This window comes from Gastrolobium bilobum, unplaced genomic scaffold, assembly GCF_033153095.1.
Source record: "Gastrolobium bilobum isolate Gb01-03AN ecotype WA unplaced genomic scaffold, APGP_CSIRO_Gbil_v1 utg20910, whole genome shotgun sequence".
Lineage (NCBI taxonomy): Eukaryota > Viridiplantae > Streptophyta > Magnoliopsida > Fabales > Fabaceae > Gastrolobium > Gastrolobium bilobum.
In genome coordinates, this window is record NW_026895854.1 from 28,500 (window position 1) to 52,741 (window position 24,242).

General features: G+C 34.1%; 3 protein-coding genes across 8 annotated transcripts; 1 reads left to right on the plus strand and 2 right to left on the minus strand.

The window, feature by feature from the left end:
• Positions 1-1,434: 1,434 nt before the first annotated feature.
• On the minus strand, positions 1,435-11,194 carry LOC133296436 (protein DETOXIFICATION 12-like). 5 transcript variants are annotated; one of them, XM_061495423.1, is made up of 8 exons: positions 10,848-11,194; positions 9,610-10,154; positions 9,377-9,463; positions 9,165-9,221; positions 8,818-9,056; positions 8,233-8,438; positions 7,996-8,110; positions 1,435-1,531 (listed from the first exon to the last, which is right to left on the minus strand). In XM_061495423.1, exons 1-7 carry the CDS (start codon positions 11,100-11,102, stop codon positions 8,033-8,035), a joined length of 1,467 nt encoding a protein of 488 aa, XP_061351407.1. In that variant the 5' UTR covers positions 11,103-11,194; the 3' UTR covers positions 1,435-1,531; positions 7,996-8,032. The 5 variants fall into 5 exon arrangements, with proteins under 5 accessions (XP_061351407.1, XP_061351408.1, XP_061351406.1 ...); XM_061495424.1 differs by lacking the exon at positions 1,435-1,531 and adding an exon at positions 2,689-2,749; XM_061495422.1 differs by lacking the exon at positions 1,435-1,531 and adding an exon at positions 2,859-3,515.
• A 1,786-nt stretch (positions 11,195-12,980) lies between these two features.
• LOC133296448 (protein DETOXIFICATION 12-like) lies at positions 12,981-19,738 on the minus strand. Of its 2 annotated transcripts, XM_061495437.1 has the most exons (8): positions 19,654-19,738; positions 18,363-18,650; positions 17,393-17,937; positions 17,104-17,190; positions 16,898-16,954; positions 16,551-16,789; positions 13,431-13,636; positions 12,981-13,281 (listed from the first exon to the last, which is right to left on the minus strand). In XM_061495437.1, exons 2-8 carry the CDS (start codon positions 18,630-18,632, stop codon positions 13,219-13,221), a joined length of 1,467 nt encoding a protein of 488 aa, XP_061351421.1. In that variant the 5' UTR covers positions 18,633-18,650; positions 19,654-19,738; the 3' UTR covers positions 12,981-13,218. The 2 variants fall into 2 exon arrangements, with proteins under 2 accessions (XP_061351421.1, XP_061351422.1); XM_061495438.1 differs by lacking the exon at positions 19,654-19,738 and having other exon boundaries at positions 18,363-18,677.
• Positions 19,739-20,728: 990 nt separating this feature from the next.
• On the plus strand, positions 20,729-23,782 carry LOC133296452 (protein DETOXIFICATION 16-like). Its single transcript, XM_061495441.1, has 8 exons — positions 20,729-21,016; positions 21,446-21,990; positions 22,342-22,428; positions 22,543-22,599; positions 22,721-22,959; positions 23,078-23,196; positions 23,303-23,389; positions 23,582-23,782. Exons 1-8 carry the CDS (start codon positions 20,729-20,731, stop codon positions 23,606-23,608), a joined length of 1,449 nt encoding a protein of 482 aa, XP_061351425.1. The 3' UTR covers positions 23,609-23,782.
• Positions 23,783-24,242: the final 460 nt, after the last annotated feature.

Genomic DNA, 24,242 nt, shown 5'->3' on the forward strand with positions numbered 1-24,242 from the left:
ATAGTTACTCACCATCCTTAAGATGTACCTTGACAATAAAATGGATTAAAGTAATAAAATTAAGTGTAATTTAAATATGTCTAACAAATGTTTACCGAAAAAAGAAAAAAGAAAAAAGAAAGTCTAAAAAATACAATTTACCTTATTTTTTTTTGGAATAGACTATTAACTATGGGGTTTGCATTTGTCATTTAACATGACACAACAAACTTTCCTACACACACAACATTTTGTGAGGCCCACACTTTTTGAAGAAAAAAGAAAAAAAGAAAATTACGGCACGCAAAACGAATCTCCATAACATTACACAATCATTTTTCCTACAACATAATTCTTATAAAATCCATTAACTATTTGTTGGGCCATGCACAAATTATAAAACTGAACAGATTATATGCATTCACAGGTCCAGTAATGCTTTTTGTTTGTCTGTTGTACATAATTAAAAACCAAATAAAGGACCAACAACCTATTAAGAACTCGTTTTACATTTTTTTTAAATTAAAAGCTACTTTTAAGATAAAGCTAAAAAAAGAGTTTAAAAAAAGTTAAAAACTGCTTGATGATTATATAAAAAATTTAGCTTAAAAACTCAAATTAAAAATAAGATGTTTGGCAAAATAACTTAATAAGCACTTTTTCTAATAAAAATTATCATAAAGGGTATATTATCAAATAACCTCTAAACTATCAATATATTCACAAAATAAAAATACTATGAGAATATATTTGCCAATAGTGGAGCACAATTAAGAAATCATCAGTAGTCTTGCAAATTGTCAACCAGTATTCCATTCACGTGAAATCACTTATTTCTATTTTCCATTAATGCCGATGCTATTTGATTTCGAACTCTATCCATATGACCATTATCTGCTATTCTTCTGTGACTATGGATACTCATTTCTTCATCAATATTACATTCTTCTTGACTCCCAGGAATATAATTAGGATTACGATCACAATTGTCGAACTCTTCGTTATCAACACCCCACTTTCCAATGAAGTTACAAAGGGCTATTGTTCCAATAATAATTTTCTTCTGCTTGATTAATAAAAAAGGCTTCATATCACGTAAGATGTGTCACTTGTTCTTCCAAACTCCAATCGTTCCCTCAATGACATTTCTTAGCGAGGAATGTGCATGATTGAAAACTTCTTATAATCCATGTGGTTGACTGCAACCTCTACAATCAGGAATGTGACACCTTTCTCCTTTAAATGGTGATGGATACCTTTTCACGTTAGGATATCCAGCATCTACTCCAAATAATTTCCTAAATATATTAAAAGATTTATTATTAGTTCGTATAAAATTTCAATTAAATAAATATAAAACTTAAAAAGTTCATATGAAATATAATAAATTATACCTTGAGGAGGATGAGGGAACACACTTTTCATTTCTTCAAGCACAAATGAAAGAATACATGTGTCATGTGTAGTACCAGGCCAACCAACAACAACAAAAGTGAATATCAAGTCAAAGTTGCAAACTAACATGAGATTATGTGTTGGTATCCTTTTCTACCTATAAAACAAATTTGATCATTAGTAGGAGGAATGACAGGAATGTTTGATCCATCTATAGCACCTATGCATCCTTGAAAATAAGGCCAATATCTACTATCATCTCTAATTTGCGATGGAAATTCTTTAAACTAAAAATCTAGAAATCTAGAGGCCTCACAATTTCCTTTGTCAGTGAACATAACTGTCTAGTACTTTAGTAAACTTTCTACTTATCGTCACTCTTAATTTTCCAAAATTATTTTGGACATTTCTATTTGTCTCACTATGTGCACATGTCAAAGAAACATAGAAAGTGTCTCCAATGATGTCAATTCCCTAGATGGATCGATATAACTAGTGGTGTAAATGGATCAGGCTAGCCTACAGGGACCTATAGCCTTCCCTCTGAGACCAGGCCTATCGAAGAATTAGATTAGACTTAGGGTTATAGATTAGTCTTTTTAAAAAATAGGCTATAGACTAACTAAGTAATAGTCTGGCCTTAAATCCTATAGGTAGCCTATTTAATTTTTTAAATAAAATAATATATTTATCAATTATCATAAATATTATTCATCTATCCTAAGTCTGCCAAAAAAAACAATCTTTGTTGTCATGAACATTATTTAAAAATCTTTGTGTTCTTGTTAAAAAATCTGTTTGAGAATTTTTATAATTTGGACCCTTGCTAAAAATATTGTTTAATGAATGAGACATTTCATTTTTATTTTTCTTAGTTTAATTTGCAACTTGGTAGGCTAAAAGGCCTCATAAGCCATGTTAGGATTTTTGTTTTTTAATAATAGGTCAGGCTTGACCTATAAATCAAGTCTTTAATAGACTAATAGGCCAAATAGGCTCAACATATTTTTACGTAGGCTTAGGCCATATATAAAGGCCAAAGTCTGGCTTAGCCCGGCCCATTTGCACTCCAAGATGTTTCCAACCCTTACTCACCAATATGTTTTTAAGTTCTAATACAACATTTGATTCCATCCTAAACATTATGTAACTTTCACCAGGAGTGTTTAAGATTTCTCGAACCCAGTTCCATCCATAAGAATAATTAAATCAGTTACCTTGCTTCATTAAATGTTTCATGTAATGTAAATATGCAATTGTTGCTGCTCCATTCATTTCTCAATAAAACTTTGCACATTTTCTTCTCTTAACAATTCTTGATGATGATGATTCAATTTGTCTATATGCCAAGTAGTATCTTCTAATAACTTCTTACCTAAAAAATGATAGAGACAAAAGACTTAAAGTATGCAATAATCCAAAAACATAAATATAATGTCATTCAAATATCAACAACACAGTTCAACCTGAGAATAACAGGTATGAAATTAGTCCAACATTTAACATGAGAAAAGCAAATATAATCAAATTACAACCTAATCACTAGAGTTTTTATCTAATTCATATTTGTACAAAATCCACCCTATGAGATCATGAATAGGACATAATAATGATTCTTTCTTGTTGCACTCTAAACAAAGCTACTGCATAGAAAATTGTTTGGCATCCAATTTCCCTTCATCTCTCAATTTTTCAGTATTTTAATGCCATCCGGAATGGAAAAGTGTCCACTAATTTCATATGTTTGTGACATCTAAGTCGCTTCAACTGCATTATGACTCTCTGTTGTTTTGGCCATTTGCTCTAATGTTTTTAGCAAGTTTGCTACAATCCCATTCTTTTGCTTACCCTTTGCCATTTTTTTACTCATTGCTTCAGATGCCATTTTTTCCTCTTGAGTTGGTTATTTACCATAGGTTCACAGGGCTAGCATCTTCATTAGGATTATATTCTTAATCATCATATTCAGCAATTTCCTTGAGAATAGTTGGATTGGTATTTATGGTACCATCTTCAATGGGTACACCCATTGCTGGGGTCCATGCATGTTGACTTGTTACCACTATTTCCCCAAAGATAATTTTCAATTCCTCACAAAATTCTAGCCCTTGATGTCAAAAATTTGTATATTTAAGATTATCCTGCAAAATCATAAATGAGAAAGAAACTTTAGACAAACCCTTATTTTTAAATAAACATAAAATAACTAAAAACTTAAAAATTATAATGCTTACTTTTATCTTGATTTCCCACAATGTTTCATCAGCTACAATAGTTCATGTCTCATGGTTCCATCCCAATCCTGTTTCTTTGCCCAATAATTGTTTCCATGTACTCCAATCGTTCCCCAAACTATCTAACCTATTTTTCAATTGCTTTTGGTTATAGTTTTTATTAGCAAGTTTATTAAATTCATCAACTACAACTTCCTATCTCTTAGCTCTAAAGGCAATTCCTAGTTTTCCACTAGCATAAATCTCCTTTACACAAATTTCAAGTAAGATCTTGGTAGTGCATCGATCCCACTTTGCATTGTGTTTTTCACAACTGGAATGCATTATTGAGATGAAAAGAAAAATATTTAAATATAGCACATCAAAAGCTCTTATGCACATACATTCAACATTTATGGTTATTTTTATTTAGTTCTCTATAGTCTATAGTAAGCCTCTTAGACTAGTTTTTGCATTTGGTGACAATAAATCTAAGAGTTGATTCGAATTAATTTGTCCTGACCTTTAACTACCCCATGTGAAGGTGAGCTTCTTCCAAAAAATTTATCGATTAAGCCACTTGTATTTTGTTTTTCTTACTTGTTAAATTCACAATCATATAAATTCTTCAGAATCAAGCCATGAGAAAGAGAAACAGTAAACATGGGGCAGGTGTTTGTTGACAACATGAAACGTAAGCAGCACAACCATCTCTGACTCTAACAGAGAAGGATCTACAAGGGTATAGTAAAAAATAAACTGAAAACAGCACAAGATAATAATTTTAAGATACACTAAAGAATGATAATGCAGAAATGGGGAATCTGGTTTGGCTGGAATGTAACAACCAAAACAGGACAAAATCCAAACGTGGTAGGAGGAGGGCCTGACCAGTATAATGTAACTTCTAAATTTCAATTTCATAATAACTGCTCCAGCTTGCAATATATTTATTAAGGAGAAACAATATATTAAAGGATAGGTGCTGTTGTCATTTTATACTAGACAAAAAAAACCACGCCTGTAGCAGTATGATTACTTGTACTTTTTTTTGATAAATTTTGATTACTATTTCTTGAGTTTTTTACTCAGGCTACCCAGAAAGAGAAACGAAATTCATGTCACTTGTTTCTTTCAAGCTAGGCTGTGTCTGTGAGTGAAAATGAAAGAGAAGTGTTATTCACGCACATCCTATGTTCTTTTTCCAAGGGAGGGCAAGGAAACAAAATATTTTACTACCAAGATGTTTATGGAAATTGCTCTGCTATGATTCTGACCATTTCTAGTGCAATGCCACCTTGTTTAATGGCTTTGAGATGTTTTGAGTAGGACAAACTAGACCACCTCACAGGTCTCATATTTCCTTATCTCTCTTTTTTTCAAAGAGGGGTTTCCTTTTATAACTCATGCTTGTAAGACCTGTGATTAAGTTATGAAGAGAAGGTAACAGGCTAGTGTTCTTGATTTGATAAGGGTGGATCACAGGCTAGTAATTAATATTTTTTTTAATAAAAATTCTTGTAAGAAGCTAACCTTCACATGGGGTAGTTAAAGCTCACCTTAACTGATGTCTTATTTAAAATTACAATAAATCAAAGAGTTGATAGGAGATTGTCAAGGACCATTCACAAAGCTAATTAACAGCTACCAACCAGTAGCGGACCATTGTATATGCAAGTGTGTGCAAGTGCACACACAAATTTTTTGGAGAAAAAAATATATATTTTGGGTTATCAACAAAAATTACAGGACCTAATTTAATCTCTTAAAAAAAAGTCGACTCGTGATCCTTTTAAATTCCAAAATAGGCCCATGTTAGTCTTTTTGAGGGATTAATGCAGGTCTTTTTGAATTTCAGAGAACCATGATTTTGATTATCTGGGTCTATTTTTGAATTCTGAAGGATCACGAGTAGATTTATTTTTTCTAAAAGGTTAAATTGAGACCCATAATTTTTGTTGAAGACCCAAAATATTCTATTGTAACAGTTTAATTGACTCTTGATTACTTTTTTTATATTAAGTTAAAGTTTTCTTTCTTTTTTGTTTATATTCTTTTGCATTTTAATATATTTAAAAAAAAATTCCTTTATTCTTTTATTCTAAATGTGCAGATATTAAAAAAAAATTCTAACTCCGCTGTTGGTACCAACTACAACCATAACTATAGTTTAGCACGTGTAAAATATGCTAATGAATCTAGGCTAACAGGCACAGTGAGTTTATGCAAACTTGCAAAGCTTTTAAATGATACTCTCCCCAATCTATCATGCATTTTCAGTTCATTATTAACTTCCAGCAACCGAAGGTCCTAAAATTATTAAATAAGACATCTTAAAAAGTCAGGAGAACCAAAAAGATACTCTCAACATTCATATGGTCATGCTCCACAGCCTCTACAACATGAAACATTTCCCCCAGTTAATTCTAGCTTCTTTTACATACACAAACCTCACTTGTATCACATGGCTGAAAAACACATTTTTACTCCTCTTTGATTATTTCAGGTTTCAACCTTCAGCTATCAAACAGCTTTAACCAGAAAAACAAGCTACCTACATTTCCATCTATCAAACCAATATAGCAACCCACATTCCCTAACGATTAGACATAACTTTTGGCTTTTGCTCTAGTAGAAGATGTGATTTCCCTTTTCCTTTCTCAAATAGAGGGTACCTTTGAGAACGGTGCTATTTGACGAGAGAAATCTGAATGATATAGATGAAGAACGAGTGAAGACGATGGCAGCGCTCCAAACTCGAAAGTGTTGAGCACGAATCGGAAAATGAATAGAGAAATGGAAGAGAAAATTGACACGTCCAAATTGTCTACACTATGTTCAATTCAACTTCACAACTAGCTAGTTACAAGTGATTTACAAGTAAATATAAAAGCCCAAAACAGTACCAGGATATCATCGTATGTTTCAGTTTTGAATCATTTCTACTTTTTAAATATTTAAACTATAAAAATATAATTATTAAACCAATTTCAGGATATATTTATTAACTTGTTTCTTAAATAAATTAAATAATTTAAATAAATAACATTATCAAAATTTATTTTATGCCTATTCTCGTACCAATTCTCTGACTTCCGGGGGAAGCCGGAGGCCGCATCCAAATTCCTTTTTTATTAAATAATATTCTATATTATATTTTCAAGGAAGATGATTCTAATCCTAAAAATTTCTAATTAGTTTTAAATAATTTCTTAGTATTAATTATCCTCTAAAAAAACTTGAAGTTTTTGGGCTTTTAATATAATTTTCTTAATTTTAGGGATAAAACTATATTTATCAAAATAAGTTTGAATTTCATTTTCCTAGAATTTGGAGTTTAGATACTTTTTTAAAATATTGGAGAATTAAATTGAGTTTCATATGGCGTATAAATTAATAAAATAATTTATTTAAAATAAATATATTTAAAACTTAAAGGATGTTAGATATAAAATATTAATTTATTTCACTTATTCAAAATTTTATTCACAGCAAAAATCTTAATTAATATGAAATAATTTAGTTATACTTAAAATTTATGAGATGTTATATTAAAAAAAAATTATGAGATGTTACGGAAGAGAACATGGATTGCTCAACCCAAAGGCAATTAAGGGTAAACATCGAATATGGCAATTTCGAGAGATTTAAACAATGAATTGGCAAGGTTGATTGAAGAAAATTATGGGGTAAGTAGGTTGAAGGGAAAATTTAATCTCTTGTAAGTTGAATTTCTTATGTCTTCAACAATCAATATCATGAATTTTCAACTTTCTGTCTAGTAAAGTGAATAAAAGCATGGGAAGGTTTGTATACGGTAAGTTCAACATTATTAGTTTAAATAATATCATTATCATTATGGTATTATGTTAGTTTATGAATGTATATATTATTAAAGTTATTCGTTATATGTGAAGAAAAAAGTTCTACAAGGAGTTTAAGCAGCAAGGATTCAAACAGAAATCATGAATGTGATTCAAACATCATCCCTGGATCAAGCATCGCAACCCAGACGTATCCAAATCGCCATTACGCCGAACGATATCTCAAGTCTGTGAATCACACACAAACCCTCATCTCCCTTTTATTTGGTTTTTCTTCATTTTTTGGTTTATTTTGGGCTTACATAGTACCCTAATCCACCTCTTTCAATCATGATATTTTGGGCTTTGAAGATTCTCTCAACTAAAAAAAGAAAAAAAGAAAATTATGGCACGCAAAACGAATCTCTATAACATTACAGAATTACTTTTCCTTCAACATAACTCTTATAAAACCCATGATTGATAGTTTGCATTAAAAACAGTTCACATAAACCAACGTATAAGTTCTTATACCTAACCACTAAAAAAAAAAAAGTCATTAATCTTTAGTTCCAAACCTCCAATAAAGGGAATAAGCTACTCACTCATGGAGAATTGTCCCCATCATTAGAAGATTGCCCCTTAAGCATGGGATTCAGATACCAGTCTGTTATCTGCTGAAAATTGACCATCAAATAATCTCTTTTTTGCCTTGATTGCCTGCATTGGTTAGATCACACAACTTAAACAAATTGCCTAAAGACCTCAACAAGGACATTCGGTTTTATACTTTTATTGAGCGAAATCAAAATGGTAGCCAAATCAAAGTTTAGAGGGCAAACCTGCTGTTCCCAATTGATGCAACTTGTTACGGTAGAAAGCAAAACACATTGAACAAAAGCACCACTTTGTATCCCAATCCAAAGACCTTTTCCTCCCAGTTTTAGCCAAAATGCCAATGAGGCTGCAACTGGAATCCCACAGAGGTAGAAGGCCCCTAGATTGATATATACCCCTATGTGTTGCCAGCCACAACCTCTAGCAATCCCTGAACCAAATCATAGCAAAACTAATAAAGAGAAAGCTTGTCATCTATATAAAATTTACTTAGGGCTTGTTGGGTGTTAGTTTTAGGAAGGAAAGGAAAGGAAGGGAAGGGAAGGGAAGGGAAGGGTTTTATTAATCTCTTCCCTTGTTTGTGATTTTAAAAAAGTAAAGGGAAGGATTTAGAGATTTTCACAAACCCATTCTAATTCTTAAAATTAATGTTCCTCCAATTTGGGGGATTTTAACACCCAAACAAGGGAAGAAAATACCCTTCATTTTCCTTCCTTTCCTTCCTCTCCCTCTTCCTGCAATTTATTTCCTTCTCTTGCCCTTCAAACTCCCAAACAAAAGCCTTAAGGATAGACAAGAGGGAGGTTTACCTGCGAGAACACCTTGTATGCTGTCCAGTATAACAGATAGACAAACCAAAGGAGCCATGACAGTGACATAATCAACAACTTCCTTGTCATTGCTGAAAATATAACCATACACATTGCGGCAGGCAAAGAGGGTTCCGCTTACTATGCTTGTCTCAATGACTGCAAGGCACATCGCAGCCAACACAGCAACACGGGCACCATGTGGATTCCCAGCTCCTAATTCATTTGAAACCCTTGTGCTATAGTCAGAGAGAAGAAAGGATAATTAGTTTAGATATAGACTCAAATGTAGCAATATATATTGAAACGTAAAATAAGTAGAATGATTGTGTTTATCATGATATAACCTTGCTGAAGCACCAATTCCAAAGGGTATTGTATACAGAGTTGCAATGGTATTGAGACTGCAGAAAAATGACAAAAGAATTAGTGCAATCACATTAATTCACAATATAGGAGAAGATTTGAAGCAGGATGAAATTGCAGATCATGAGTTGCAGTTTAAGGGGGACATGAAAAAGTCTTATATGTAGGATAAATTAAAATGTAACAAACATACCATACGGATAGAACTGAAGTTTCAAGTTGTGGATTTGGTAACAGCCCAGACAGCAAGACAAGCAGCTCAAATGACCACCATTCAAGGCTACAGTCATCAACATGAAAAAAATTACATTATAGAAACATTTTGGAAAAACAATATAATAGATTATAGTAAATTTATGGGAAAAGGAAACTTTTATAATTTGATTAAATGAATATATGAAAGTTCACTTGAACAGGAAGATTCACCAAATCATTACTGCAGAAGGGATAGCAAAACGAAAGAACTCCCCAATTCCTTGGAACAGCTCCACAGAAATTGGTGCACGGGTTTTTGCACATGTAGAAGAGTATCTCATATATAATCCAAGAAAAATCACATTTGACCAGTATGAAATGCTAAGTGCTAAGGCTCCACCAACATTATTCAGTCCAGTCTTGAATACCAAAGCCCAACAAAGGGGTATATGAAGACAAAGAGTGACACAAGAAATAACAAGCATGGGAAGAAGCAAACTTTGTATTTGAAAATATCGAACTAACGGCTGTAGAATTGCATATGCAAAAAGTGATGGAAGAAGCCAAATTGTGAATTTCCCTGCTTCATGTGCAATTAGAGGGTCCTGGCCTATGAAAACTAGTATCTTTTCCATGTTGATCCAGAGTAAAGACAAGGGAAGACAAACCAAAATGAGAGAGAATATAGCAGTGTATGTTTGCACTCCAATTTTTTGATATTGCTGAGCTCCATAAGCCTGTCCACAAATAGTTTCCAGTCCACTAGCCATTCCCATCTGTTAGCATGTGCAAAGGACCAATGCACCAAGTTACTAAGGGGAGAAAATAATGATGATTTTGAGCAAGCTAACATGTTAGAAATAGTTGATGAAGAAGATAAATTAAACACTGAACACAAGCATTTTTTGTCATTTGTGTCGTTCAGTGGTTTCCCGATATCTTCAAGTATCAGTGAATTTGGACCTCATTAAAAATCTCAAATAATAGTGCTACTTAGACCATAAAAGTAAGCCAGGTATCAGGTAAAATTGATATTTTATTATCTATACGAAAAGATGGCAGCTAGAGCTTTGTTGTTAGTTTTATTTATGTTTTTGGGTTGCGGGTGGTAAAATTGGGTGCAAGTGTCTGGTTTATAAGGAAAAAGAAAAGACACTGCAGGAGTGAACTTATAATTAATAGACTACTCTGTTATCATTTTAATATGAAAATTCATTAAATTAAGATAATTAGAATACAATACAAAACTAATATCAATTTTCTTTTTCTTTTTCTTTAAAGTGTAGAGCCCATTAAAAAAAGGATCATTAAAATACTGTTATAAGTTATAACATCTATCGGTTGGTTTGGTCACTACATGAATAATTAGCTGTGAGGGTTTCTTAGTGGGGACAGTAAGGGAATAATCACATGTGCGTGTATATGAAGGAGAACAGTGATATAGAAAAAAGTGGTGAGTAGTAGCTTACAAGAAAACTGAAACCTGTGACCGAGGCAAGGGAGATGGCTAAGGCAGCGCCAGAGAGATAGAGCTCACCGAGATGACCAACTATCATGATTGAGACAACTTGCAACAAATATTGAGATGAAATCACAGCCACCATAGGCCCTGCTATGTGGCAAATCCTCCTCATTTCTAGACTGAAAACATCCCATGTAACTCTCGGTTGTTCAGTCACAATCTCTTTCGCTAGTAGAGTTTCTTCCATGCTTTTCTCTCCCATCACTCAAGAGACGTACTGAGTCGAAACACAGAGAGATGAGTCTGTATAACAGGGCTTTGGACTTTTCATAGTATTTTAGATGTTATATTTACTTTCTTTTATTGTTATGGTTATGGTCAATTTCAATGTACTATTATGTTTGTTTCCACTCGAAAATGTACGAGCATCCGAGTCCGAGTGCGGTTCTCGACCACGAGACAAAGATGACACAGATGTGGAATTTAATATACACGAATCCTGTGGATGTGTAAAGCGGGTCAGCCCGTCACATCCACGGGTCAGCTTATTGTTAGAGTTACTCTATTTAAAAATAAATTATATTTTATTAGTTTTATAACGTTATTAAATTCATTCTACATTTTTTTATGAGAATGTTTAGTACAGGAAAAAAAAATTTATCAAAAAAATATAATTATTAGGGAAATATTGAAAATGTGAGTTTTTTAGGAAAATTAAAAAAAAATTGTTTAATAGACCGAAATATTACCGAGTAATTTATATTTGATTAAAGTTAAAATATTATTGAGAAAATGGAATTAAATTACAAATATAACCTAATCTTTTGTAAGAGTTTAATATGCTCTATCGAAGGAAATGAGGAACAAAAATATTAGGGGATTATGCAACAGTCTTAACCAAAATGAGCATAGATTGAGAGAAGGGAATTCTTACAATCCCAAAACCAGAAGATCTTACTGTTAGCAAGAAACAATCCATCAAAGAACCCGAAGATGTAAGAAAAACTTTGCATATAACATTGAAAAAGGAAAATTTTCTTCATATAATATATAATAAAGCTTACTCATGAGAGGGGATTGTTTGTGGTTTAGGATTGCAGTGTTGCAAGAAGACCAGAAGCAGCGTTGTCGTGTTACTCAAGGCTATTTTTGACACAATATTCACATCTCCTTTTTCATTTACACGGAGAAGTCACGATACCACCTTCTGCGTAATATTTTTGTTTCAAATTTTGGTCTAAGATTATACATGAAATTGAATCTTAGTTATCCAATTATCCCAACAAATTTTTTTAAAAAATGCTACCAAACATAATATTTTGGAATACCCATTCTTACTTTCCCATGCATCCTAAAAGAATCTTGCTACCAAACACCCCCTAATTTTTTTCAATCTCAAGTTTTAATGTATTATGTCTAACCACTGGTGTTTGCAAGGGTGAGAGGAAATTCTCAAATCCTAGAAAGTTAAGCTTAGCCCAAAGTGTGCCACGATTCCTTCTAATCAACAAAATCTATCGAACATTGATCACCAATAACTTCAAGCCATCAAGTCTCTGAATCACACACAAACCCTCATCTCCCCTTTCACGGTTGACACAGACTATTCGTTTTTTCTTCATTTTTGGTTTATTTGGGCTTAAAGAGCACCCTAATCCACCTTGGGTGGATTAAAGAATAAAAAGTAAATATTTTTTTGATGATGCTCGTTTTAGTCCTTAGCAAATAAAAAGAGTATTCGTGACCACTAAAATTTTTAAAATAGACTTATTTAATTGAAATCGTGATCCCTTACAAATTTAAAAAAGACCCACGTTAGTCCTCAAAATGACTAAAATGAGTCCATTTTAAATTTTTTAAAGACCACGAATAACCTTTTTATTTGTTAGGAACTAAAGCGGACATCGTAAAATTTGCTGAGAACCGAAAATGTATTTACTCAAGAATAAAAACATAAAAGAGAGGTCATTTTTATTCTTAATAATCTTTTAGTGGCCTGGTTAAAAAAAAACAAATCTTAAAAAAAATGCAAAAATGCAAAAAAATAAAATTTGAACATTTTTTTCTCTTAAATATTTTTTTTCCTTTTGATTAATATTTTAAAAATTTACTTAAATTTAAAATATCGTACAATGCACTAAATACTTGATAATCTCCTTATTAAACATCAGTTCACACACATAAACTCACGTAAATGATACTTTGCATTACAAACAGCTGAGCACTAGTAGAACCGAGAAAGTGCTAAAAAAAACAAAACAAAATAAAAAAAAGTCATAAATATTTAGTTCCAAACCTCCTATAAGGGGAATAAACTACTCCTCATTCATGGAGAATTGTCCCCATCATTAGAAAATTGCACTTTAATCATGGGCTTCTCAGACTAGTCTATTGTCTGCTGAAAATGAACCATCAAATAATCTCTTTTTTGCCTTGATTGCCTGCATTGGTTAGACCACAAAACTTAAGCAAAATGCCTAAAGGCATACCCACATGTTAGAATTAATGTCTAAAGACATCAACATGATGGGCATTCAGTTTTATTAAGCGAAATCAAAATGGTAGCCAAATCAAAAGTTAGAGGCTATACCTGCTGTTCCCAATTGATGCAACTTGTTATGATAGCAAGTAGAACACATTGAATAAAAGCACCACATTGTATCCCAATCCAAAGTCCTTTTCCTCCCAGTTTTAGCCAAAATGCCAATGAGGCTGCAACTGGAATCCCACAGAGGTAGAAGGCCCCTAGATTGATATAAACCCCTATGTGTTGCCATCCACAACCTCTAGCAATCCCTGAACCAAGTCATAACTAAACAAGTTGAGAGAAAGCTTGTCTTCTATATAAAATTTACTAAGGATAGACAAGAGAGAGGTTTATTGATGCAAAATTATAGGGAAAATAGGCTTTCAAGAAAATGCAGAAGTTTTCTACTATACTATTATTCTTTAACAATCAAAAGCCCCCCTTTCACATCCTTCTAACAAACCTTTTAATCAGGCAATACAAAAGTAACTGACAATAAAGGACCGTCAACGGTCTTAAAACTAATACAAAACGGAAATAACCATAAACCAAACAGAAAGTCATGCAAACTGAAACGTCTACAATTATTAAAATTATAAAAGGCCTTAAAACTAAAACGTCTGCAATTATAAGAACTTATGGTGACTCAAGTGCATCATCCTCCCCCGCTACGAAAAGATTTGCGCCCTCGAATCTACGTCGTCTTTATTGACGTCAACTTCTTCAGGTGGTAATCCAGGCGACAATTCTTCTGGCATTACATCTGTGAATTTTGTCAGTTCTAAAATTTCTGACTTAGACAGCAGAGAATTCTTTGCTTCCTTCCTCCAATCTGAAGGTGCTAGTGTAATAAGGTGACCATCCTTTTTGAAGGTGTAAGTATTTTTGAAACCATCATGTTTTGCCTTCCTATCAAATTGCCATGGCCTACCTAATAAAATGTGACAAGCATCCATAGGAACGACATCGCACCATACCTCATCTGCATATTTTTTGCCAACGCACCATACCTCATCTGAATATTTTTTCCCAATTGAAAAACACACGAGGCATCTTTTGGTTACCCTCGCCTCATTCCCTTTTTTTAGCCAAGACAGCTTATAAGGTTGTGGGTGTGCTACTGCTTTTAGCCCCAATTTTTCTACTATAGTGGCAGAAACCACGTTTTCACAACTCCCTCCGTCTATAATCACACTGCATGCTTTTCCCCCGCTGGTGCACTTGGTGTGGAAAATGGTGTGCCGAAGCCACGTTTCATCATTCACCAAATCCTCATTCAAGATGTTTCGAGTGACTAGTGATTCTCCGGTATCAGCATAGAATTTCTACCTCTTCAGCTTATGTTTCTTCTTGTTCATCTACATTGTCATAGATTGGTTCTTCATAAAAAATTGGAGCATCTGCAAACGTCACAATCTGTTTATTTGGACAATCTGCAACAAAGTGTCCAATTCCTTAGCACTTGAAACATCTCTTCCCTGCACTACTTCCTTTACTCGACCCTTCCTTGTTGGGAATATTTTTTTGAGGCGTAGAACTCCTTTCAACAGGTGAAGTTGCTGATGAACTCACTGATTTAGCTCCGAATTCCTTTCTAGGAAATCTTGATTGAAACTTCGAACTGTCACCCTTTTCTTTTACATTGTCCTTCCACCTTCAAAGACAGTTTGCACACATCTTCATAAGACCACATATCTTCATAAGACCAATACTGTTGTAGCTACACAACATCAGAAATTTCATCCCGCAATCCACCTAGATATCGAGCAATCACTTGTTCATCTTCTTCGACCATGTCACAACGCATTCGAAGACGATCAAATTCAGTGGTGTATTGTTCCACCGTAAAGTCACGTTGCCTGAAATTGTGATGATCAAATTCAGTGGTGTATTGTTCCACCGTAAGGTCACGTTGCCTGAAATTGTGATGTTCAATAAATGAAATTGTGATACTCAATAAATGCCTCTTGTCTGTATTGAGCAGGCAAACATTTGTGTTGCAACAATTTCTTCATCTTATCCCATCTTTGAATCTTAGACTTTCCGTCTCTGATTCTTTGTTTCTTGACATGTTCCCACAAGATTGAGGCATGCTTCCTCAATTTTATTAATTTGTGTTGCAACAATTTCTTCATCTTATCCCATCTTTGAATCTTAGACTTTCTGTCTCTGATTCTTTGTTTCTTGACATGTTCCCACCAGATTGAGGCATGCTTCCTCAATTTGATTGCCACTAATTTCACCTTTTGCTCATCTGTGAGGTTTTTTAAATCAAAAACCCTTTCGACGGTGTGTAACCAGTCGATGAATACATCAGGGTGAGTTGATCCCTCAAATTCTGGAATCTCGATCTTCATCCCAAAATTGGATGTGAAGGGTTGATCACCGGTTCGACCTCTCCTTGGTCTTTCGCGGTTCCAAAATGGATTTTCGTCCTCCTCTTCCTCTAGAGATGACAGTTCAGATTCCTGTCTCCCTTCTGACCCGTGCAACTGTGCCTCTGCAAGAGGTTGTTCGAGTTCTTGGATCCAATTTCAGCATCTCTCGCATCAATATAATAATCGTCATCGGTAGGTTGACTGCGTCCTCTGCCGCCATGACCTCTTCGTCCACGACCACGACCTCCGGGATTTTCCTGCCCAGCCATCTTTAAAGCAACCTGAGCTTTGATACCAAATGATGCAAAATTATAGGGAAAATAGGCTTTCAGGAAAATTAACTCGATCCAATTTCAGCATCTCTCGCATCAGTATAATAATCGTCATCGGTAGGTTGACTGCGTCCTTTGCCGCCACGACCTCTTCGTCCACGACCACGACCTCCGCGATTTTCCTGCTCAGCCATCTTTAAGGCAACCTGAGCTTTGATACCAAATGATGCAAAATTATAGGGAAAATAGGCTTTCAGGAAAATGCAGAAGTTTTCTACTATACTATTATTCTTTAACAATCAAAAGTCCCCCTTTCACATCCTTCTAACAAGCCTTTTAATCAGGCAATACAAAAGTAACTGACAATAAAGGACCACCAACGGTCTTAAAACTAATACAAAACGGAAATAACCATAAACCAAACATAATGTCATGCAAACTGAAACATCTGCAATTATTAAAATTATAAAAAGCCTTAAAACTAAAACGTCTGCAATTATAAGAACTTATGGTGACTCAAGTGCATCATTTACCTACGAGAACACCTTGTATGCTGTCCAGCATAACAGATAGACAAACCAGAGGAGCCATGACAGTGACATAATCAACAACTTGCTTCTCATTGCTGAAAATATAACCATAAACATTGCGGCAGGCAAAGAGGGTTGCGTTTACTATACTTGACTCAAAGACTGCTAGGGATATCGCAGCCAACACAGCAACACGGGCAGCATATGGATTCCCAGCTCCTAATTCATTTGAAACCCTTGTGCTATAGTCAGAATGGAGAAAGGATAATTAGTTTAGATATATACTCAAATGTAAGAATATATATTGACACGTAAACAAAGTAGAATGATTGTGTTTATTATGATATAACCTTGCTGAAGCACCAATTCCAAAGGGTATTGTATACAGAGTTGCAATGGTATTGAGACTGCAGAAAAATGACATTAGTGCAATCACATTAATTCACAATATAGGAGAAGATTTGAAGCAGGATGAAATTGCAAATCATGAGTTGCAGTTTAAGGGGGACATTAAAAAGTCTTATATGTAGGATAAAAAAAAATGTAACTAACATACCAAACGGATAGAACTGAAGTTTCAAGTTGTGGATTTGGTAACAGCCCAGACAGCACAACAAGCAGCTCAAATGACCAATATTCAAGGCTACAGTCATTAGAAAAAAAAAAAAAAAAAAAAACTCCCCAATTAAAACCGCTAGCGAGTCATCAACATGAAAAAAAAAATTACATTATTAAAACTATTTGGAAAAACAATATAATACATGATAGAAAATTTTTGGGGAAAATACAACTTCATAAATTGATAAAATGAAAATATAAAATTTCCATTGAATAGGAAGATTCACCAAATCATTACTGTAGAAGGGATAGCAAAGCGAAAGAACTCCCCAATTCCTTGGAACAGCTCCACAGAAATTGGTGCACGGGTTTTTGCACATGCAGAAGAGTATCTCATGTATAATCCAAGAAAAATCACATTTGACCAGATTGAAATGCTAAATGCTAAGGCTCCACCAACATAATTCAGTCCAGTTTTGAATACCAAAGCCCAACAAAGAGGTATATGGATACAAAGAGTGACACAAGAACTTATAAACATGGGAAGAAGCAAACTTTGTATTTGAAAATATCGAACTAATGGCTGCAGAATTGCATGTGCAAAAAGTGCTGGAAGAAGCCAAATCGTGAATTTCCCTGCTTCATGTGCAATTAGAGGGTCCTGGCCTATGAAAACTAGTATATTTTCCATGTTTATCCAGAGTAAAGACAAGGGAAGACAAATCAAAATGAGAGAGAATATAGCAGCGTATGTTTGCATGCCAATTTTTTGATATTGCTGAGCTCCGTAAGCCTGTCCACAAATAGTTTCAAGTCCACAAGCCATCCCCATCTGTTATCATGTGCAAATCATCAATGCACCAAGTTACTAAGACGAGAAAATAATGATGATTCTGAGGAAAAAGGAAAACAATGCAGGGATGAACTTATAATTAATATATGCACCGAAGGTTGAGTAATTTTTACATAATTAATAGACTATTCTGTTATCATTTTAATATGAAAATTCATTAAATTAAGATAACTAGAATGCAATACAAATTAATGTCAATTTTCCTGGGCTACTACATATACAGTCGCCCATCATTCCAGCGTAATGTCAATTTTCTTTTTTCCTCCCATTAAAAAGCATAGGTCAGAGTGTCACAAATGTAGAATCATTAAAATACTGTTATATCATCTCTCAGTTGGTCATTAGTTGTGAGGGTTTCTTAGTGATATAGAAAAAAGTTGTAGATCTGATAGAGTGGTGCTTACAAGAAAACTGAAACCTGTGGCCGCAGTAATGGAGATGGCTAAGGCAGCGCCAGAGAGATAGAGCTCACCGAGATGACCAACTATCATGATTGAGACAACTTGCAACAAATATTGAGATGAAATCACAGCCACCATAGGCCCTGCTATGTGGCAAATCCTCCTCATTTCTAGACTGAAAGCATCCCATGTAACTCTCTGATGTACATTAGTCACTGTGTTGTGCTCTATCTCTTTCGCTAATAGACTTTCTTCCATGCTTTTCTCTTCCATCGATCAAGAAGAGACGTACTGAGTCGAGATAGAGAGATGAGTCGATATATATAACAGGGCTTTGGGCTTTGCATGGTATTTTGTATGTTATATTCACTACGAGACAAACATGATAAAGATGTGGAACCATACACATTTATATGCAGCGGTAAATATTGAGATGAAATCACAGCCACCATTCACCTATGCTTTTGTTTTGATGTTACATATAGCTTTCTACATGTATATATGCAGCGGTAAATTTAGTCATCAATCTTATGATATGAAGTGGCATGTATCATTCATGACTACATGTATTATGCTACCATATATGCTGAATGTATTTAATTTGATCTCTGCAAAATTGTAACTTAATTTGCTTGACATGCAGGTGACTTGGATTGGTTATCCCAATACAACAGTATTGCCTACAATTGATAACTATGGAGGGCAATCCTACAAAATTAACGAAAACCCATCATCACAACCTGCATTTGCTACAATTTAGAAGCACTGATAATAATGTTCATCAACAGAACAGAATGGTGAGGATGAGGCAACTAGACTCAGATGGATATCTGGCCAAGATTAACAAGATTCCATGACTGAAACCATGAATGGACTGGTTCAGAACACTTTTGAGGATTTGGGCATTAAATGGAATTCAATAGGGTACCTTAATCTAAAATCAAAATTACATTTTTCTGCAAAGAGCTATGTAAAAAAGGAACAAGAGCAGATGCAAGCAAACCAAACAAGAAGCAGAGGAGATTGCAATTACATTTAAGTGAGATACACAAGTAGTGAACATTATGGTAGACAAGATTGAGACAAACCCACAAGACCAACACAACATAAAGAAGAACTAACAAATTTCGAGGATAGGAAAACCCAACTACCTATAACCCCTTCCCAAACAGTAACACCCCTTCAAAAAACGAAGTTTTTTTCTGAGAGGCACCTTGAAATGAAATAGATAAACAATGAAGAAAAAGGGGAAACAAATAAACAAAAAAAAACTAAATCCAGAACCAGAACTCACATTACTGCCCTTTGTCAAAACAAAGGAGAAAACCTTGTACTGCACCACGTTCTTTGCACAGATGCTGAAGGTGATGACAGGGAAGATACTGCGATGACCAACTATGGAGGAGAAGGGGTCGTTTCATGTACAGGTACAACATTTTTCAAATTAGAAAATAATAAGGACAAAACACTAAATCCATAAATTAAAAACAAGGGTTTCATATAAAATCCTAAATTACTATAGATTGATTATTATCTAATCTTAAGCCATGGACATCTTACCTCGAGCCTCGAGCACATTTAAAAAATCATCATTAGTTTTATTTTATGCTATGCTACAAGACAGAATTTTGTCCTCTTGTAAATGGTTCTAATATTTCGATTTTAATATTTTGAATGATTGGCATAAGAGCAGGATAGTATAAGTTTATATTATATGTTATGATATTTTTAGTTGTTTGGTGTGACCATCGTATAGTATAAGCTTATACAGCATAATCCCTTAATACATCAAAACGATATATAACTTAATCTGGCCTAAGGATGAGGGATAAAGCCTGAAAAGAGATTGATGCATTAACGTCGTTGACCAATGTGATTTTCATAAATTAATATATTATTTTGATAATAATCCATTAAAATAAAAATTAATTTTTCAATATATTATTTTTAAAATATTGAATATTTTTATTTTTATAAAAATTAAATTTATATTTTAGACACACTCATCAATAAATTTTTATAAAAATTAATATCATGTGACATTTTTTTGAAGAATTATATAAATTCTTTATTAAAGGATATTTTTATTAAAAATATTTATTTTTATCATATATAATATTATACAGTACATTACTAAATACTAGATGATATTATCTTATACAATATATTATTTTATACAATATCATGCCAAATGCTATATAGTATTAAAATTCAATGATAGCTTACTATTAGTTCATATACTATCATATTTTATCATATACTATGCAACAAAATTCCTTGCTATTACGCTATTGATTGATCGAAAAGACGTGAATACAAAAGGCAGATATCTTTAGAATTTTAGAATGCACCTTGTCCTCTGCTTGACAATGGAAAGAGCTGGCAAGTCGATTCTTAAGACTCCGCTGTGTCCAGACCAACATAAAAACCATGAATTCGATTCCCCAACATCTGAACAATGTTGTTGGGGCAGAGAAGATATTGTTGAGGAAGCTAAAAAGCAACTATGGCTAGCTGGGCCCCTTATTGCAGTTAGTTTGCTTCAATATAGCTTACAAATGATATCTATTATGTTTGTTGGCCATCTTGGGAAACTACCACTTTCAGGTGCTTCCTTGGGTAACTCCTTCGCCTCAGTCACTGGTTATAGTGTTTTGGTAAGTGGGTTTTGTTCAATTTCTGTAAATAACTTGGATTTTCCTTAGCTGTATTGGATAATTCCCAAGTGCAAAAGAAACTGGTTCAAAACTTGGGGTAGGGTAATTGTCCTTCAGTTCATGATATGTTAATGTTATTCTTGTTCTTGATTGCATTTTGTTCAATTTTTAATATCTTCTAATCCTTCACTGCACAAAGTTCCATGCAAGTTAAACTAATCCCAATTGCTTGCCAATTCTAGAGTCTTAACACTTTGTTGATGAGAACTCCTTAGAGCTTTTAAAGCTAATCGATTATGCCACTTACAATCCTAGTATACACATGTTTACATCCTTTAACATTTTAATGTAACTTTCACCTCTTGAATTTGTATTACAATGATTGCAAGCTTCTCTGAACTTTCTCTGTTTTCAAATTTGACTTTGAAGTTAGGAATGGGGAGTGCATTGGAGACGCTATGTGGTCAAGCCTATGGAGCCAGGCAGTATCACATGCTAGGAGTTCACACACAAAGGGCAATGTTTGTCCTTCTAGTTTTGACCATTCCCTTATCTTTAATTTGGTTTTACACAAGCAACCTTCTCATAGCAATGGGCCAAGACCATGAGATATCAACCGAAGCAGGAATATTTAATAGGTGGATGATCCCTGGCCTTTTTGCTTATGGCCTCCTTCAATGCCTCAACAGATTTCTACAGACTCAAAACAATGTTTTTCCAATGCTGATAAGCTCTGGAATCACAACTTCAGTGCATATTGTCTTTTGTTGGGTTTTTGTCTTTGAATACGAATTAGGAAGCAAAGGAGCGGCCTTGGCAATCAGCATGTCCTATTGGATTAATGTGTTCCTGTTGCTCATTTACATAAATTTAGCTACAGCTTGTGCATCAACTTGGAATGGGGTTTCCAAAGAGGCCTTGAATGATATTCTCAGCTTTATAAAGCTTGCAGTTGCTTCAGCAGTTATGATATGGTAATTTTCATCCATCCTTCTCCTAATGGAACCGAGAAGAAAAAGCATTTTATGGTGTAGAATATCCATTTTGCTGCAAACTGTAATACACTAATTGGGAGAAAATTTTCAAGTCCTTTTAGTTGCAGAAATCTCGTTTCAATGCTATACAGAATAATTATAGAGGGTAAGAGATTGGTAGAAAGACACAACTAGTGTAGTGAAAGACAACACTCCAAGGCTAAACTAGGCTCTATATGACACTCCTGCAAATCTTTAGGCTGCTTACTAACATCCCAATCTGAAGATTATATGATTTTAGCCTCCCAGTTTTTGCTTCTTAATGTCCTATTTTTTTTTCTTGAATGACAGTTTCGAATATTGGTCCTTTGAGATGGTTGTTCTTCTCTCAGGTCTTCTGCCAGACCCACAACTAGAGACATCTGTATTATCAATAAGGTAAACCGCTAACACATTGATACATTATTTCAAGACTCATCCTGGTGAAGGAAAAAGAAAAGAAAAGAAGAATCAATTGACCAAGGTTCCATCATATGTACCCTTTTTTTGCAGCCTTAATACATGTTGGATGGTCTATATGATCTCTGTTGGTCTTGGCGGTGCCATAAGGTCAGTAACAATAATTGTTTTCTTAATAATAATGGCATAGTTGTGCTGCAAGGTTGTTACTTTTACCATGGATTTTTCTTCTGTTAATGTTCTTGTTATTGACTAATCGGTGTCACTGAAGCACTCGTGTGTCAAATGAACTGGGTGCTGGGAACGCACAAGGTGCACTTTTGGCTCTCCGTGTCATGATTGTAATTGCCATATTAGAGGGTACAACAGTAGGATTGGTTACGATTTTGGTGAGGAATGTTTGGGGAAAGCTCTATAGCAATGAAGATGAAGTTATCAAATATGTTGGAAAGATGATGCTTCTGCTGGCGCTGTCTGACTTCTTGGATGGTTTTCAGTGTGTGCTTTCAGGTTCTAATTCTTCACAACAATGAAATCTTGTGATCATATGATTATTAAGTTGCTCATAAATGCCTATGTTACCAATTAACTAATGGTTTCCTTTCAATATATGGTTTGGCTTCTATAGGAGCTGCCAGAGGGTGTGGTTGGCAAAATCTATGTGCATTTATAAACCTTGGTGCTTACTATGTTGTGGGAATTCCTTCTGCTATCCTATTTGCCTTTGTCTTCCATATTGGAGGGATGGTAGGTCTCCTCTTCACAAATTTCTATTTGTTAGGGGCTGTGTTTGCTTATGTGTTTTGTGTTTTGGTGTGTTCCTGCTCGCTTAAATGTAAATTGGTATTGCCAGGGTCTTTGGATGGGAATCATATGTGGACTTTCTGTTCAAGGGATAGCTCTGGTTACAGTAAATGCATGTACGGATTGGGATAGAGAGGTAAGCATTTTTTTATGCTTTCAACCATTTCAGTAGGTTAAAGGAATAAGGTAAACAAGAACCCAACCTATTGAAAAGGTTTTAGGGAAGTAACAAAGACGAGGAGGAAACAAGTAAAAGCCAAAATGATCATTATTGAGGTAATGCCAATCCATTGCTGTAATTGATTCGTTTATTATTAATTTCATGCAGGCAAGGAAAGCAGTTCAAGTAACTTAGAAAACTAAAATAGTTGCAGAACCGTAGATTGACAATGTCACAAACATCAGACAGCCAGCGAATAAGCGATGGCCATGTTTCTGTAAGCCTTTTAGTAATTTTTATACAAGGGATGTGTATATGTACATGTAAAACTCAAAGAAAGGAAGTTGCACTACTATACATTTTAAACACAGATAGAATTACTAATCCATTGAGCTAAGTTTACTTCTCGTTCTACTATACAATTCGTTACTATGAACGGCTTTAAGAGAAGAGGTTTGATATGCTTAAATCATTTTAAGCTTCAACAACTTTCACTATCAATCACCGCAGAAAGAAATATGTAACCAATTTATGAAAATTCCAATTTTTTATAATGATTTTCTATCTTTTGTGGAATAAATTATGAGTTGGTTTTTTTTTCTGCCCGTCAATATATATAAATTACCTATATTGAGCCCAAAATGATATGATTTTGGAGCAGAAATTAAGATATTTTTGTAATTATAATTTATTTTAGGGCTATAATAATCTTTCTCATTATAATTTTTTAATCTTTCAACATAAAATGACGTCATTTCGGAAGTGAGTGTAGATAAGTTATTTGTATTAATTGTAGAAATATTAAAGCCAAAAATGATACACATGAATT